Genomic DNA, 14,733 nt, shown 5'->3' with positions numbered 1-14,733 from the left:
GCGCAGGGGGTTGGACTAGGTGACCTTCTGAGGTCCCTTCCAACCCTGATATTCTATGATCCTCCAGGTTGCACACTGTCCTTTGGTGCCAGGTTAGCTGAGGGTGTTTTCCCTTTTGTTTGTATTGCATTAGTACGTGGCAGCCCGTCCCTTCCTTTACATCCCCGGCTTGGTTGCCTGGCGGAAAGGGAGGGGTTCTCCCCTGCCCTCTGGAACGAACGCAGCAGGTGCCCGGTCTGGCTGGAGGCCAGGGCGTCTGCACCAGCGCTGTGATTTCCCCACTAGCTCTTACCCCTGGGGGCGGTTCTACGCGGGGGCGGTGCAGGAGAGTTTTCTCCCACGGTGGGGGAGGACTGGTTCCCTCCCTCCTCCCCCCCGTCCTATCAGGTTAAAGGCTTTGCCCCCCAAGCGGCGGGCTCTGGTACACATTTGCCCCTGCGGCCAGCAGCCCGGCGTTCCCGCCTCCCCGGGCCTGGGCTCGGGTAAGCCGCGCTGCTCTGCCCCCTTCGCCGCACGCTGCCCTGGGCTGGCTGCTGGGGAAGTCCTAGCGCCGCACCTCCAGGCTCCTTGCGGCCCCAGCGGCCGGGCGGGGCAGTGTATCTCCGGCTGGAATGCGGCTCCGCCGGCTCAGGCCACGCCCTGGGGCCCCTCGTCTGTCCTCCCCAGACGGGCGGTGCCAATCTGCAGGCCGCGGCAACCGAGGGGAGAGACGCAGCCAGCCAGGGGCAGGGGTAAGAGACGCGGTGCGCGGGGACAGCCCCGGGCAGGAGAGGGGCTGGTGGCAACCCGAAGGTTAATGCCAGTCCAGCACCCTGGGGGGCTGCTAAGGACCCAGTGGGGTGGATCTGTCTGTCCGTCCCTCACAGCTGTGGTATCTGAGGGCTGCTGAAGCGTTAAAGAGCAGCACGGATCTGAGTGGGGAGCGGTCCAGTTCATCCTTCTAGCTTCGCATCCAGACCGGCGGGTGTGAACGCAAGCCCATGAACCAGTGTAGGTCTGAGCACCCGTTGTGTGTTTGGGCAGCAGCAGCGGGCTGGGGGCTTGTCAGCCAGAGACGCATTTCGCTGCAATGAACCTGAGCTGCCTTTCAGGTCTGTGAGGAAAGCAGGTGAAGCTTGCCCTGTTTAAACCTCGAGGATGGGGAGCTGGATTTGTCTTGCGTTGTGATGCCAGCTTCAGAGCTTGTGGGCTTTTCCTTTGAAAGCTTGAGAGCTCTATCCTGGGAGGTCCTGAGAGGCTCTTGGAAGGTGAGGGCGCTCCTTACTCCTTGACTTTAGTGGGACTGGAGTGTGCCTGATACCTCAGAATCAGGGCTGTACTCACTAAGTTAAAATTGAAGTATGTGGGTGGGTTGGTTGAGTCTCCAGAGGTTTGTATCAAAGTGCAGATGTGTGCATCAGCGATCAAAGGAATAAACTCTTCTCAACGTGGCAAAGTCCACTTCTAATGGGGATAAAGAAATTAATTTTAAAACACTAATTGGATGCTTCAGGCTAATTATAACTTCTATATTGTTCACTTTAGTAACAAGGCAAGTTCAAGGACACAACAGAACGGGCAAGCAAATTTGCTGATAGCAAATGGGAAAATCACTGTGGGAGCAATGCTGAGAGGGGAAAACTGGGCTTCTGAACAACTTTGGTTGTTGGTGGATTGACCCTAAGAGCTGTTTTGACACTGTCTCTTCATGGGTCACTTGCAGTTTTGCAAATCCATGCATAGCTCTGTTTCTATCCTGAAAACCATCCCCCAGTCTCACAGGCCTTGGGAGGCAGGGCAATCCTCGCCTACAGACAGCCCCCCAACCTGAAGCAAATACTCACCAGCAACTACATACCACACCACAGAAACACTAGCTCAGGAACCAACCCCTGTAACAAACCCTGTTGCCTTCTCTGTCCCCATATCTACTCTAGCGAAACCATCATATCCAACCACACCAGCCACACCATCAGAGGCTCATTCACCTGCACATCTACTAACGTGATATGTGCCAGCAATGCCCCTCTGCCATGTACATTGGCCAAACTGGATAGTCTCTACGTAAAAGGATAAATGGACACAAATGAGACATCAGGAATGGTAACATACAAAAGCCAGTAGGAGAACACTTCAATCTCCCTGAACACTCTACAACAGATTTAAAAGTAGCCATTCTTCAACAAAAAAAGTTCAAAAACAGACTTCAAAGAGAAACTGCTGAGCTATAATTCTTTTGCAAACTTAACACCATCAATTTGGGCTTGAATAGGGATTGGGAGTGGTTGGCTCACTACAAAAGCAATTTCCCCTCTCTTGGTATTGACACCTCCTCATCAGTTATTGGGAGTGGACCACATCCACCCTGACCTAATGGGCCTTCAACACTGGTTCTCCACTTGTAAGTTAACTACCTTCTCTTCATGTGCCAATATATATTTATGCCTGTTTCTGTAATTTTCACTCCATGCATCTGCAGAAATGGGTTTTTAACCCACGAAAGCTTACGCCCGAATAAACCTATTAGTCTTTAAGGTGCCACCGGACTCCTCGTTGTTTTTGTGGATACAGACTAACATGGCTACCCCTCTGATACTCTGTTTCTTTTGAAAGGTGAAAATGGAGAGGGCTTGTGGCAGGGATGCCATTTCAGATTTGGGTGGAGGGAGACTTTAATCATGATTCCAGGGCATATTTAGGCACTTGAAAACGCTAGTTTTTTGGCAGATAGCTTAGCAGTTAGTTGACAGGAGCACTGTATCTAATTCCTATATAAACAAAAGAAAATTAAACATTAGACCCACTCAGCTCTAATACTACCATCTAATACTGACATCTTGTGGCAAGTCACTTAAGGGACACTGGTTAGGTTTAAAATTATAATGTATATTCTTACTTTGTTAATAACTCTGGGGGGAGAGAGAGGCCCCATCAGGACTCCTTGGCTCTATCTCAGCTCTGGTAGGGGAGTGGGATCTAGTGAGTTACACAACAGGTAATCATCAAGTGATTCATCCCCTGTTGCCCATGCCCAGCTTCTGGCAAACAGAGGCTAGGGACACACAAAACATGGTGTTGCATCCCTGCCCACCCTGGCTAATAGCCATTGATGGACCTATCCTCCATGAACTTATCTAGTTCTTATTGGAACCCTGTTATAGTTTTGGCCTTCACAACATCCCCTGGCAAAAAGCTCCACAGGTTGACTGCGAAAAAATATTTTTTGTTTTAAATCTGCTGCCTATTAATTTCATTGGGTGACCCCTGGTTTTTGGGTTATGTGACGGAGTAAAGAACATTTCCCGACTCAATTTTTCCATTCCATTCATGATTTTATAGACCTCTATCATATCCCCCTCTTTAGTCATCTCTTTTCCAAGCTGAAAAGTCCCAGTCTATTTAATCTCTCCTCATGCGGAAGGTGTTCTGTACCCCTAATCATATGTGTTGCCCTTCTCTGTACTTTTTCCAAATCCAGTATATCTTTTTTTGAGATGAGGTGACCAAGTCTGCATGCAGTATTCAATATGTTGGTGTACCATGGATTTATATAGAGGCAATATATGATATTTTCTGTCTTATTATCTGTCCCTTTCCTAATGATTCCTAATATTCTGTTAGCTTTTTTGATTGCCACTGCACATTGAGCAGATATTTTCAGAGAACTGTCCACAATGACTCCAAGATCTCTTTCTTGAGTAGTAACAGCTAATTTAGACCCCATCATTTTATATGTATAGTTGGGATTATGTTTTCCAATGTGCATTACTTTGAATTTATCAACATTGAATTTCATCTGCCGTTGTGTTGCCCAGTCACCCAGTTGTGTGAGATCCCTTTGTAACTCTTTGCAGTCAATTTTGGATTAAACTATTTTGAGTAATTTTTTATCATCTGCACATTTTGCCAATTCATTGTTTACTCCTTTTTCCAGATCATTTATGAATAGGGTGACCACATGTCCTGTTTTTAAAGGGACAGTCCCATATTTAAGCCCTCCTGTAGGTGTCCCAACTTTTTCTTAAAAACAGGCAACTTGTCCCGTATTTACTGTCCTGCCCCACCTCCCCCCCATCAGTACTGGAGCATCCTGCTGCTGGCAGGGCCGGTGTAACCACTAGGCGAACTAGGCGGCCACCTAGGGCCCCAAGATTTGGGGGCGCCAAAAAGCGGTGCCCCCAAATATTTTTTTACACTATTGGTCCAGGAGGGGGATGCTGTGGCTGGCAGTGGCAGGGGAAACAGTGCAGCCAGCAGCACCTCCCCCTGCTCCCAGGGGGCTGCCAGCCAGGGTGACACAGCCAGACACACACCAACACCTTCCTGCCTCCCAGAGAGACTGACGCAGTCTGGTGCTGCAGCTCCTGCTTTGAGCCAGCCTCTCCTTCCCCACTCCCCAGCCCTCTTCACCCCCGGTATCTCCTCCTCCCCTGCCCCGAGCAGCGCCCAGCCCAGGACTCACCGCTCTGTGTCTCTGCCCAGGCTCAGAGCAGCCCCCGCTCCAGCCATGCCCCGCACAGGGGAAGCAGCCCGCTGGTAGTGCTCCCCCTGCCACAGGGGTGCCAGCCCCTCTGACCCGCGCCTTGCAGCCAGGGGGGACTTTTGAGCAATGAGACGGCTGAGTCGCCAGCTGGCTTTGTCTCTCTTGGGGATCTTGTGGATCGCTGCTCTCCTCTTCTTCTTGGGGGCGAGGAGGAGACTAGAGGTGGCAGGACCCGAAGGACAGACGCCAAAGGTAACGAGCACCCGCTTCTCTTCGGGGACTGGTGGCTGGGGTCCAGCCCGGATCGGCGCAAGGGGGCTTTGCAAGAGCAATGTGGTGTGCCCAGCTGTCACGCAGGCTAGAGCCCCTGCAAGTGGCCGCAGGGAAATGCCCCAAGCACACGTGCAGCTTTGAGAACAGTCACATGTGGGAGAACCACTTGGTTTGGTGCCCTCCCTCCCCCTGTGCTCATGCTATATGCCAGGCTTGGGGAACTGGGTGCCAACTTCTTTGCAACAGTTTCCCAGTGAAGTCCTTTAGGCTCTTACTTCCCTTAGAGAAGGCAACCAAACCAGGGCATGATGCAACTGAGAGCATCATCACCAGTGGCTTACATTTATCCATTAAACTCCTGCCACCATCTCTTCCTGCCCAAAGGAGCTGGAGGAGCGAACAGGATTGTACGGCAGCCTAGCGACAGACGAAAGGCAAGCAGCGTTTGCTGTGATGGGACTGGAGATTAGTTTGCTGGTTTCCTTGCAATCTGCAGGAGTTTTGCGCGAATAAGACCTGAAGTGCTCAGCATCTCTGAAAATCAGGCCCAGAATGACACTGACACCTCTGCCCTGGGCCAGAGCTCTCTGAGTAAGGGGCTTCAGCAGCGATTGGCATGGGGCAGAGTAAAGCAACCAGGACAGTCATGATGGAGGCTGGAACTCTGTCCTCGCCTCACACCCATGGGAAACAGGCCTTCAGATACCCCTCCCGCCTGCATTGCACTTTCCAGCCCAGGAGCAAGGAACCATTTCACACCTTAGCGCTGTGGGGAGCTGAAGCCCAGAACGGGGAAGTCACTTGCCTGAAGTCATCCAGTGAGTTGGTGCCACGGTGGAGAATAGAAGCCAGATCCCAACTCCCAGCTCTGTGCTCTGATCCCCAAAACAGCCCTTTCCAGATCCATTGGGAGGCGGGGGGGAGAGACTCTAGCCATGTGCAGGAGACACAAGGCCATTTATTTTCATTATATATGTAGACTAAATAATTAAATTAATAAATTTTCAAGATGAACGTGTATTAGTTCTAATGAACAATGCTACATTATGCAGTATTCTTTTTTGCAAGTTTATAATAAGTGATGATCTGGGGGGTGCAAGGTGGAAGTTTCACCTAGGGCGCAAAATATCCTTGCACCGGCCCTGACCACAGGAAGGGAACCTCATGGGACAGGAGACCCTGGAACAGGTTAGAAAGGGGATAACTGTTGGGGGATAAAGGGGACTACACTGTGGCGCTGTAAATAAAAGCACAAGGGTGAAACACTGGAAGAAGGTGTGAGGAAACTTATTTTGCCAGCCTGGGCACAGGGGAGAGAAGGAGGAAACCTGTGCAGACCCTGTGACAAGAATTCACATTTTCTAATGAAAAGCAGTTCTAGAGAGCGGGTAAGACATTGTAGTCTGGAGAAGCTTTACTGGCACCTGAGAGAGAGTTAAAATTTGCAGGTTGAATCTAGAACAGAGGTGAAATTGAGCAGGACTCTGGTATTTGGAAACCTGGGAGGAACATCAGCATATGTTCTTCTAATTTTTTGGGAAGAGGAAGGATAAGGCAATCTAGAGCTAGTGAAATACATTTGAGAATGAAGATCTTAGGCTGCCAGGAGAGACATAGTGGGAAGAAAAGCAAGGGAGACAAAATTTGACAAACTGTGTTCTTATACAGGTGCCATCATAAGCTAAATAGGTCCATTTAAATTGTGGTGGACAGTATCCTAGAGAAATGGAGCCTTACAGAAAAGAGCATTAATAAATCATTTATATTTTTAAATTAAGTACAAACACTGTCTTAAATTCCCTAATAATTTTAGACACTGAGACAATAATTGGGAGTTTCAGGACTGTGGTAAAAATATGCAGATCTGTGAAGGGAAAGTTGAAGAGTAATCCTATATTACTCTTCAGTAACTGGTCATGCTATCTGTTGTTTTAGTGCACAACAACATGCTCGATAGGATCATTATACCTTTGTTTTAAAATTTCTGCTTCCATGAGCCATGAATAAAATACTGCAGCCAATGTTTGTTTTGCAGAGAATACATGCACATACAATTTAAATTACTTAGCACTGTGAGAAGATTTTATTTTTTAATTCAATTTTCTCTTTAGATAATATCTTCCCAAAATTGAAAAGGGAAGGAAGCAGTCTTTTCAAAGACACTGTGGTCTGCATTGGAATTAAGCTGTTACACTACTTGATGTTTTGTTATCTGTTCCCCTGGTGGGGCTGATTTAACTACAAGTGTGTCCTTTTTTCTTTAAAACCACTTCACTTAGGACTGCTTACAGAATATTGGTTGGTTTGTTTTTTCTGTAGAATATGTCTCTGATCAAACTGATGGATCAATTATAGTATTCAGTGGTTGTTTGAGAAAGTGGATATAGACTGAAGAGTGTTACCAGGCCTACTTTAGAAATGAGATATCTAGTTGGTGTAAAGGTCTTGCTTCAACAAGTTTATATTCGTATTATTATTGTAATTATATTCCTTTCTAGAATAATGATTTTCATCTTTTAAAAATATTGTCCTATATAAATCACATCTTGTGAGTTGGAAGTGTTTCCAGGTTTGTCCTATTTAGGTATGATCAGACGTCTGAACCCACCTAGGAGTGAACAATTGATAAAATTTTATTATGTTGGGTTTTTTGCTTAATATGAAACTCTTAACGACTTCCAATAAAAGCAAGTGGACCAGACCCTACATGTCATGCACATGCAAAATTCCTATGGATTTCAGTTCGACTATTGGTGTGCAAGTAGATTTTCAGCAAGTACCTGTGGGGGTTTTTTTAATTGTTTGCTTCTTCCCTACAGATGGAAGACTGGGTTTACTGTCTCTTTCTTTTTTGTGCGGTGTTTTCTGCAAGGGTCCTTGGTTTTCCAGATGGAAAAATCAGCCCAGCTTGTGATTCCATGTTACCTAGTCATGGTAACTCTGTTTCACAAACTACCTCAGCACCTTACAGGATCTCCATATCCAGCACTTCATTTGACCCAGGAAACAAGATCACAGGTAAATTAGAACTTTGAATAATTTGGAGTGTCTGGATGGGATGTAAATGAATGTAAAATTTTTAAAGAAATATCAAAGAGGCTCATTATTTTAGCTCACTGATTGTGGCCATTTCAGTTATATTACATTGCACTGTGCAGAACCAGAATACCATTATGGTTTTTACAGTGTCTTGTGCTCTCCCCCAGCAGTCTAGCCTTCAGAATTCCAACAACATGGGACAAGACTGAGCCCTGTTCACAGGGGAGAAACCTCCTACAAGCCTCTGGTTCATCTTTGTTTGATTTAGCCATGTGTCCTATTTTATTGCTTTGGTTTTAGATATGTTTAAAATGTGCCTTGCATGGGCTTCAGGTGCTTTTACTTTAGTTATGTAAATACAGATAGCTCTCTCTCTGCCTTTAGATATCGTTCTTTGTATTTATAGATCACAAAATTACAAACATTCCGCTTGCAGGAAATCTGCTGTTGTACGTAACTGATAATACAGAATTAAGGGGTCGAATCCTCAGTCTGCAATTCTTATTTTCTTCATTATCTAGGTTCCTATGTTCAGAATGCAATACACATTTTCACAAACAATACACAATTCCGCTAGCATAAAACCATCCCTCTCTCTGGTAAGAGGTGTGGAAGCAAGCCATACTATTTCTTAGAAAGGTTATTCTTATTGATACGAAGCTGAATGATGCTATAACTGGTTATTACTTTCACTGTCTTATGTTGTATGCAGTGCTGTTGTAGCCATGTCAATCCCAGGATATTAGAGAGACAAGGTTGGTGAGGTAATATCTTTGGACCAATTTCTGTTGGTGAGAGAGATAAGCTTTTGAGTTTATACCAAGGTCTTCTTCAGGTCATCATTCTTACTAGACAATCTCATGAAAGAGAGTGAGTGACAGTAGCTAATATTTAAATTGACTATTTTAAGTAACTTCCATATCTTTTTCCCTCAGTGACTCTACAAGCAATTGACAATTCCAGTTTTAAAGGATTTTTACTGCAGGCCCGAGCAGTCAGAGGAGATGGTATTGTTGGTACTTTTCAAATCATAGATCCAAACACGCAAGGTATTTTGTGTAACCAAATTCAGGTATGCGGTCACATTTTAAACTAGTTTGTTGAACTCATAAGTTATTTTCCTTGCATTGTGTAAAAGATGTGATAAATATTGTCTTTTTGCATTACAGGTGACACTAAATGTGAGCTGGAGGCAGCTTCATGCTTTCTAAAGTGTTTAATTCTGCTAAATCACTTTAAAAATAAAAGATGTATGCTAGTTTTTCTGTGATGTAGACTAACACCTGTGAGAGTAGTAACAAATAGGGCTGGTTGGAAAAGGTAACAGTTTTTGTGGGAAATACTTTTTAATCGTTTTCAAAATATTTCAAAACTTTAAAACAGAAATTTCAGTTTTTGAAAAGCAGAAAAGTTTCTGGGTTTGAGTGCTCCCCCACCCCCTTTTTTGTTTCCCCTATAAGAGGAAAAAAGGGGACACGGGAGAAAACAAACTAACAAAAAAAACTGATTGGGGGGGTTGACAATGAAACCAAAGTAAAAAATGATTTGATTTTAAACACAACTAATTTTTTTTCATCAAATTCTTTTGGAATTTGCCTTTGAAAAGCCTTTTGTCATTGTTGAAAAAACTTGACCCATGGAGTTTTTCAGGAATAATTACTCCATGTGTAGACAAGCCCTGAGAACTGCATCTTGGGCATCCAGATTTGTGTGTCAGTCATTTCTGCATGAAATGTGCCTAGTTTGTTCTAACGGCCAGCTTTGCAAATCATCTGGGCCCAGAGAGCCAAGCGGAGTGGGGTTTTTTATGTCCTGTTTCAGAGTGAGTGTAAACAATTGCATATTAAAATCATGTGTGTTTTTTCCTATTTCTGTGAAAAAGCACAATTACTAGGTATGTAGCTAGTGTTGTTTTCTAGCACTGTGGCCTCTGTCCAGATTCAAAGTACTTCTTTGATCTTAGCTACCAGGCCTAGGTCTTACATCATTAATGGAAAGTGTACCCTTGTGATTCCACCTGCTAATCTTTGATTTCAGGCAATTGCAATTGAAAGCTTTTAAAGATTATCTTCAAGGAGAAGGCAGTTCGGGTTAGATATTTTTACTGTCAAGGGAGGAGATAAATGTTTGGAAGCCACTATAGGATTCTTGCCCCTCTGGCCACTGGACAGGGGACTTTGTATTTTACTTTCCAGCCCAATAGCTGCTGGTCACTCAGCAATATAATGGTATCAGAGGAAACTGCCTGCCCTCTCATTTCCAGGGTGATTTAAATTATCTTTGCTGCTGTTTATGCCTGGGAAGAATATTGTACTGTTCAAAGGGAATAGTTGGCTCAGAATGAAAGTATGAGTGGAAGCTCTAAAAGTCAGCCAGCTTGAACCAGTTAATATCCTGGATCACTGCTTCAGTGAGAGGAGGACCTCATGATATTTCAGGGGGAAAAGTACATTACTTTCTTTCATTCGAGCATTCGGCTTGGTTTTTAATTGCAGAATTCTGCAATGAGTCACACAAATCGCAACAGCAAGCAAAATGTAACAGCAATTTGGGTAGCACCACCAGGCACAGGAAATGTACAATTCAGGTACGTTTTTGATTCCTAATATACTAACATTTCATAAAGAAATTAATTTGCAGAAGGAATAAAATCTGTTAGATTTTGCAAAGGGCTTATCCTTAGCAATATTGTAATGACAGTGATTTGAGATTTTCCCATAATTTTTAGTACCTCCTGGCCTTTGTTTCATTTCTAATACTTTTAAGATATGCTGGCAAGATGAGGTTTAATGTTTAGTTTTGTCTTATCATAAGTAGTTACTGAACAGTGCTTTCCCAAACAATGGACACCCTTAAGATTAAATCCCACTTCCATCTCTAAAGGTAAATGCCTCTATCTATTTGAAAAAGTCAGGATTGATTACTGCCAGCAAGATGTCTGATATATCTAGAAACGTTACTGGTGCCTTATCAGAACATTTCCCAAAATAATGCTTCAAAACGATGTGTGTGGTGTTTGTTTTTGTTTTCAGAGCAACTGTTGTTCAGAGTTTGAGTATTTTCTGGGCTGATGTCAGAAGTCAAACTCTTGTGTCTTCCAGCTCCCCCGTTGACTCAGTAAGTTGTTTCATTTTGATATGATTGTGAATATGTTGTTTCACAAATATACATAATAGTGAGTCAAATGAATGAATTTGGGGCAATTTTTCCAGGAAACTTTTGGTGAGAGGTTTATTAGAGCTAAACTCCTAAGATTATTATGTTTTCTAATCAAATGAACTAAATTTAAACTTAGATGTTTAATTTGCTTTTAGTCCATTTTAAATACCTTTATGATAGTGATGGTGATTTCACTTAATTGTAAATATAACTATTGTAGCTGTTGCCTCTTGGGCAAAATCTGCAATAGCTGGTCTTATAATAGCAAAGAAGGGGAATAGAAAAGATGTTGTAGGCCAGGATTGAGGTGATTTGATAGAACTACACGGGGAAAGATTGTATAGCCTCTGTCTGAACCAGACTTGTCTTAAACCAATGCAATTAGCTTTTCATGTACAGAAACCCTCCTGTCTACCCTCATGGCATTCCTTCAGATTTCTGTCGCTCTCACAGTACACCTGCCTAGGAGTGGCACAGATGGTGTTTCCAGGGAAAGTACCCTAGAGGGTCTATTCTTTAAACTGCTGCCTTAATACTCAGATCTGATGTGCGGAACCTCCAGTCCATTTCTACCAATGCCATCCATTCAATGTGGAACTAGATCAGTGGGCCCTGCTAAAGACTCTTCTGTCTCTACCCTCTCTCTCTAATCCTCAGAAGGCAATCAAACGTATAGGACCTAGTGTGACCAAATAGTCACACTATTTGAATTTTAAAGCTTCAAGTTATTTGTCTCCATTGCTTTTTTTTTTCTAGTGCAGCATGTCCTGGGTCATTGTGAAGGGAGAGGTTTGCATCTCACCACTGATATGCGGACCGGGGTTCAGGCCACTGACTACATGTTAGCAGCAGCAGTGCAGGCAACAGATCTGTCCTCAGTCAGCAGCATACCTCACTGTCGGGGCGTGAGTTTGGACAGCCCCACACTTGCAGGGACATGGAGAACCTGTGTGGTCTCTCAGAGGAGTGGCTAAGGCCCTTTACTCTCTCTGCTGAGGTTGTGGCAGCAAACAGTGAATTAAATATCGCAAAGGCAGTGCATGATCGTGGTTTCCAGCGTGTTTCTTGCCTTCCTCTCTGCCTCAGTCTGGTTTGTAAGGGAATTTCTGAAAGGGGATGCCCAGTCCAGGGATTGCTCTCAACAACCAGGAAGATCTGCAGCCACATCAGCTGATTCTGAGCAGTGTGCCACAGCCTTACACAGCCGCAGGCTCACTTTTTCTGCCAGGCCACCAGACGAAGCAGGAGGTGGTGACCAGATGGAATTCCATCTTTTACCTGCTGGAACGTCTGTATAGGCAGAGAGAAAAGCTGTGCTAAAGGTGGGGAGTCATCACAGTCTGGGAGCAGCTGTTTTAGTAAGACCATGCTTCAAGTGGCCTGGCTCAATTTGTATTTACTTATTTATTTTTGGCCGAGGCACTGACCCCTGGTGACCTCCCCTAACCTCTAAGCACTGAGAAGCTGTGCAAGTGTTGTACATCCATGGGCCCACACAAGCACAGACAGACATCAGCTTCCACTTGTCACCCTTCCACTGACTGCTCTAGAAGCTAATCAACATCCAATGGCATTTTGGTGAGGCTCTAAAGCTGGTCAGAGGGAGTGATGTGGAAATGAGCCAAGAAATTTCCTTGCTCTGCCTGCTGGAGAGAGAACTGACTCGTGGAGAACCTCTTCCATCAACAGAGCGACAGGGGAGTTGTGCTGTCTGCTATTCTGGGTAATTGCCATCTCCAACCCATCAGGGAGAAGAAGCACTATTTGATGGCAACATGTCTCAACCCCTGATTGAAAGCACCATGGCTTCCTCCATCTCAGATAAAAGGGAGGCTGAGGCAGCCAGACCCTACTTTAAAAATCACCTGGGAAGCATGAGGGCTGAAGTTATTGCTTGTGGCTCTCCAAAACATGGGTCACAGCATCATCCCCACCAGGAGGCTCAGACAGTCTTCACTGCCAGCGGTGAAGAGGGATGTGCGACCAGAATCGCATCCGCTGGCTGTTGCCCACCTCTCCTATCCACCATCACGCTGGCATTTGGACCGCCTCTTTAGTGCACCGAGCAGTACAGTTTCTGACAGGTACACGTCTCTCCACAGGGAAGGAGGAGAGGCTATCATTCATCCAAGTGAATAGAAACTGGCTTCCCCAGAAGCACACCCTGATGGGAAGATTCTGAGGCCACAACAGGAGAGGAGGAGGACACTGCTGAGAGCCTAGCCTCTTATTTGTGTCTAGACCCAAACCCTTCCCTTGTGAAATGATGCAAGTGGAGGGACTTACTTCAGTGTCCATGTTGGGACTTGCAGAATGGGCACATAACAACACAGTCAGACACCAGTCCCAGTACCATCATGTGGAATGTCATTTATTTTATATATTGCATCCTCACACAGAAAGAGAAAGGGACCAGCCTGCCAGCTGTACATATAGAGGAATGAGAGACAGATTGTATCAAGAGCCTCGGGGAAGTGTGCTTGCAGAGCACCTGCTGTCAGTGGTGCTGGAACAGTTTTTGGAGTAGGGGTGCTGAGCTGCACCCCTCTTACCCCTGTCTGTGCCCCTTACCACCCCCTTGAGCTGGGGCCGGGAGCAGAGATGCAGACAGAGGTAAGGTGGCGGAGGCTGGGGCCACAAATGGGGGGCGGGGTGCGGAGCCCTAGGCATGGGGCCAGTGGCCAGGACCCCGGGACTGGCGGCCAGGATCCCAGGCATGGGGCCAGCGGCTGTCTGGGACCCTGGAGCCAGTGGATGGGACCGTGCATGTGGGCCAGCAGCAGAGTCCCTGGGTGCAGGACCTGTGGCCAAGCGGGACCCCGGGGTCTGCATCCAAGCGGGACCCAAGGCCAGCAGCGGAGCCCCCGAGCAGCAGTGGGGCTGGCGACTGGGACCCTGGGTGGCAGGGGTGCAGGGCCAGTAGTTGGGACACCGGGCACAAAACCTGGGGGTGCTGCAGCAGCCCCCTGCACCCTTACTTCCCGCGCCTATGCCTGCTGTACCTCTCTGATCGTCTTCCTTTGTTATACAGTTTACGGGAAATTTAAAAAATACCTTTTTGGGGGGTTGGGGTGGTGTGTGAACGCAAACTCCTTTTCCTCCACTTTACATTATTTAAAAAACAAAGTGAATGTGAAAACCACACATGGGTGGGGTCCCACTAGATTAGATTTGTTAATTAGTCAGTGAGTGAACAAGTCAGCACTTTTTTTTTTCTTTTTATTTAAATTTCTCTCACACCTGCTCTGGCACTGGTTTCAGTGTAGAAACCCCAGAGTAGGTGGGTGAAGTGTACTGGGAGGATTTTGGATCACCTGTCTGAGGCCATGATCAATAGTAGAATTTATGGTTAAATTTCCCATTTGTTGTTTTAGAAATCAATTTCCTAAATAAAACAAAAGTGTATTTAAAATGAGAGGTTGGCTCCAGAATTGTTTCATTAAGTTGTTTTTAGGAGCATAATGAAGGAGTGGTGATCAGGGATTGGGAACACCCGCCCTCACACTCCAAAGCAGGAGGAAAAGACTCTAAGCAAAGTGTAACAGCTGTGTGTGTCAGTAATATCACACGCGCAATGCAAGTGAATATGCAGTCAGGAGTCAGCAGCAGCATCATACAGTGTTAGGGAGCAGGAAAGAGGCCCCTGCAAGGGGCTAAATGAGCCATGTGGCAGCAGTGTTTATGCATGGAGGCCACACAGAGCTGTAAGGTGTGTGGCTAAGAGCCATTTTTATGCTCTGGTAAGGGAGGGCAATTATGTTGGGGAAGGTGTTCTAGGCCCCGTGTTGCCAACTCTCATG

General features: G+C 45.7%; 2 protein-coding genes across 3 annotated transcripts in view; both read left to right on the top strand.

Annotated features, from left to right (window-relative positions):
- AGL (amylo-alpha-1, 6-glucosidase, 4-alpha-glucanotransferase) overlaps positions 1–4,226 on the top strand; it is a 66,681-nt gene extending 62,455 nt beyond the window's left edge. The window contains exon 32 of the mRNA XM_043552856.1: positions 4,216–4,226. The gene's annotated coding sequence lies outside the window, so the exon portion shown is untranslated. The remainder of the gene's footprint in view (positions 1–4,215) is intronic.
- The window catches only part of LOC102948136 (putative ferric-chelate reductase 1), a 38,741-nt gene continuing 24,604 nt past the window's right edge, over positions 597–14,733 (top strand). For both annotated transcript variants that reach the window (XM_007062605.4, XM_037907568.2), the window contains exons 1-5: positions 597–731; positions 7,555–7,753; positions 8,710–8,846; positions 10,270–10,361; positions 10,807–10,891. In XM_007062605.4, coding sequence (XP_007062667.3) covers positions 612–731; positions 7,555–7,753; positions 8,710–8,846; positions 10,270–10,361; positions 10,807–10,891 — 633 coding nt within the window. In that variant the 5' untranslated portion in view covers positions 597–611. The remainder of the gene's footprint in view (positions 732–7,554; positions 7,754–8,709; positions 8,847–10,269; positions 10,362–10,806; positions 10,892–14,733) is intronic.

The sequence above is a fragment of the Chelonia mydas genome, chromosome 8 (genome assembly GCF_015237465.2).
Source record: "Chelonia mydas isolate rCheMyd1 chromosome 8, rCheMyd1.pri.v2, whole genome shotgun sequence".
Lineage (NCBI taxonomy): Eukaryota > Metazoa > Chordata > Testudines > Cheloniidae > Chelonia > Chelonia mydas.
The sequence above is the reverse complement of the archived record's forward strand: the minus strand, read 5'-3'. Positions and strand labels throughout refer to the sequence as shown.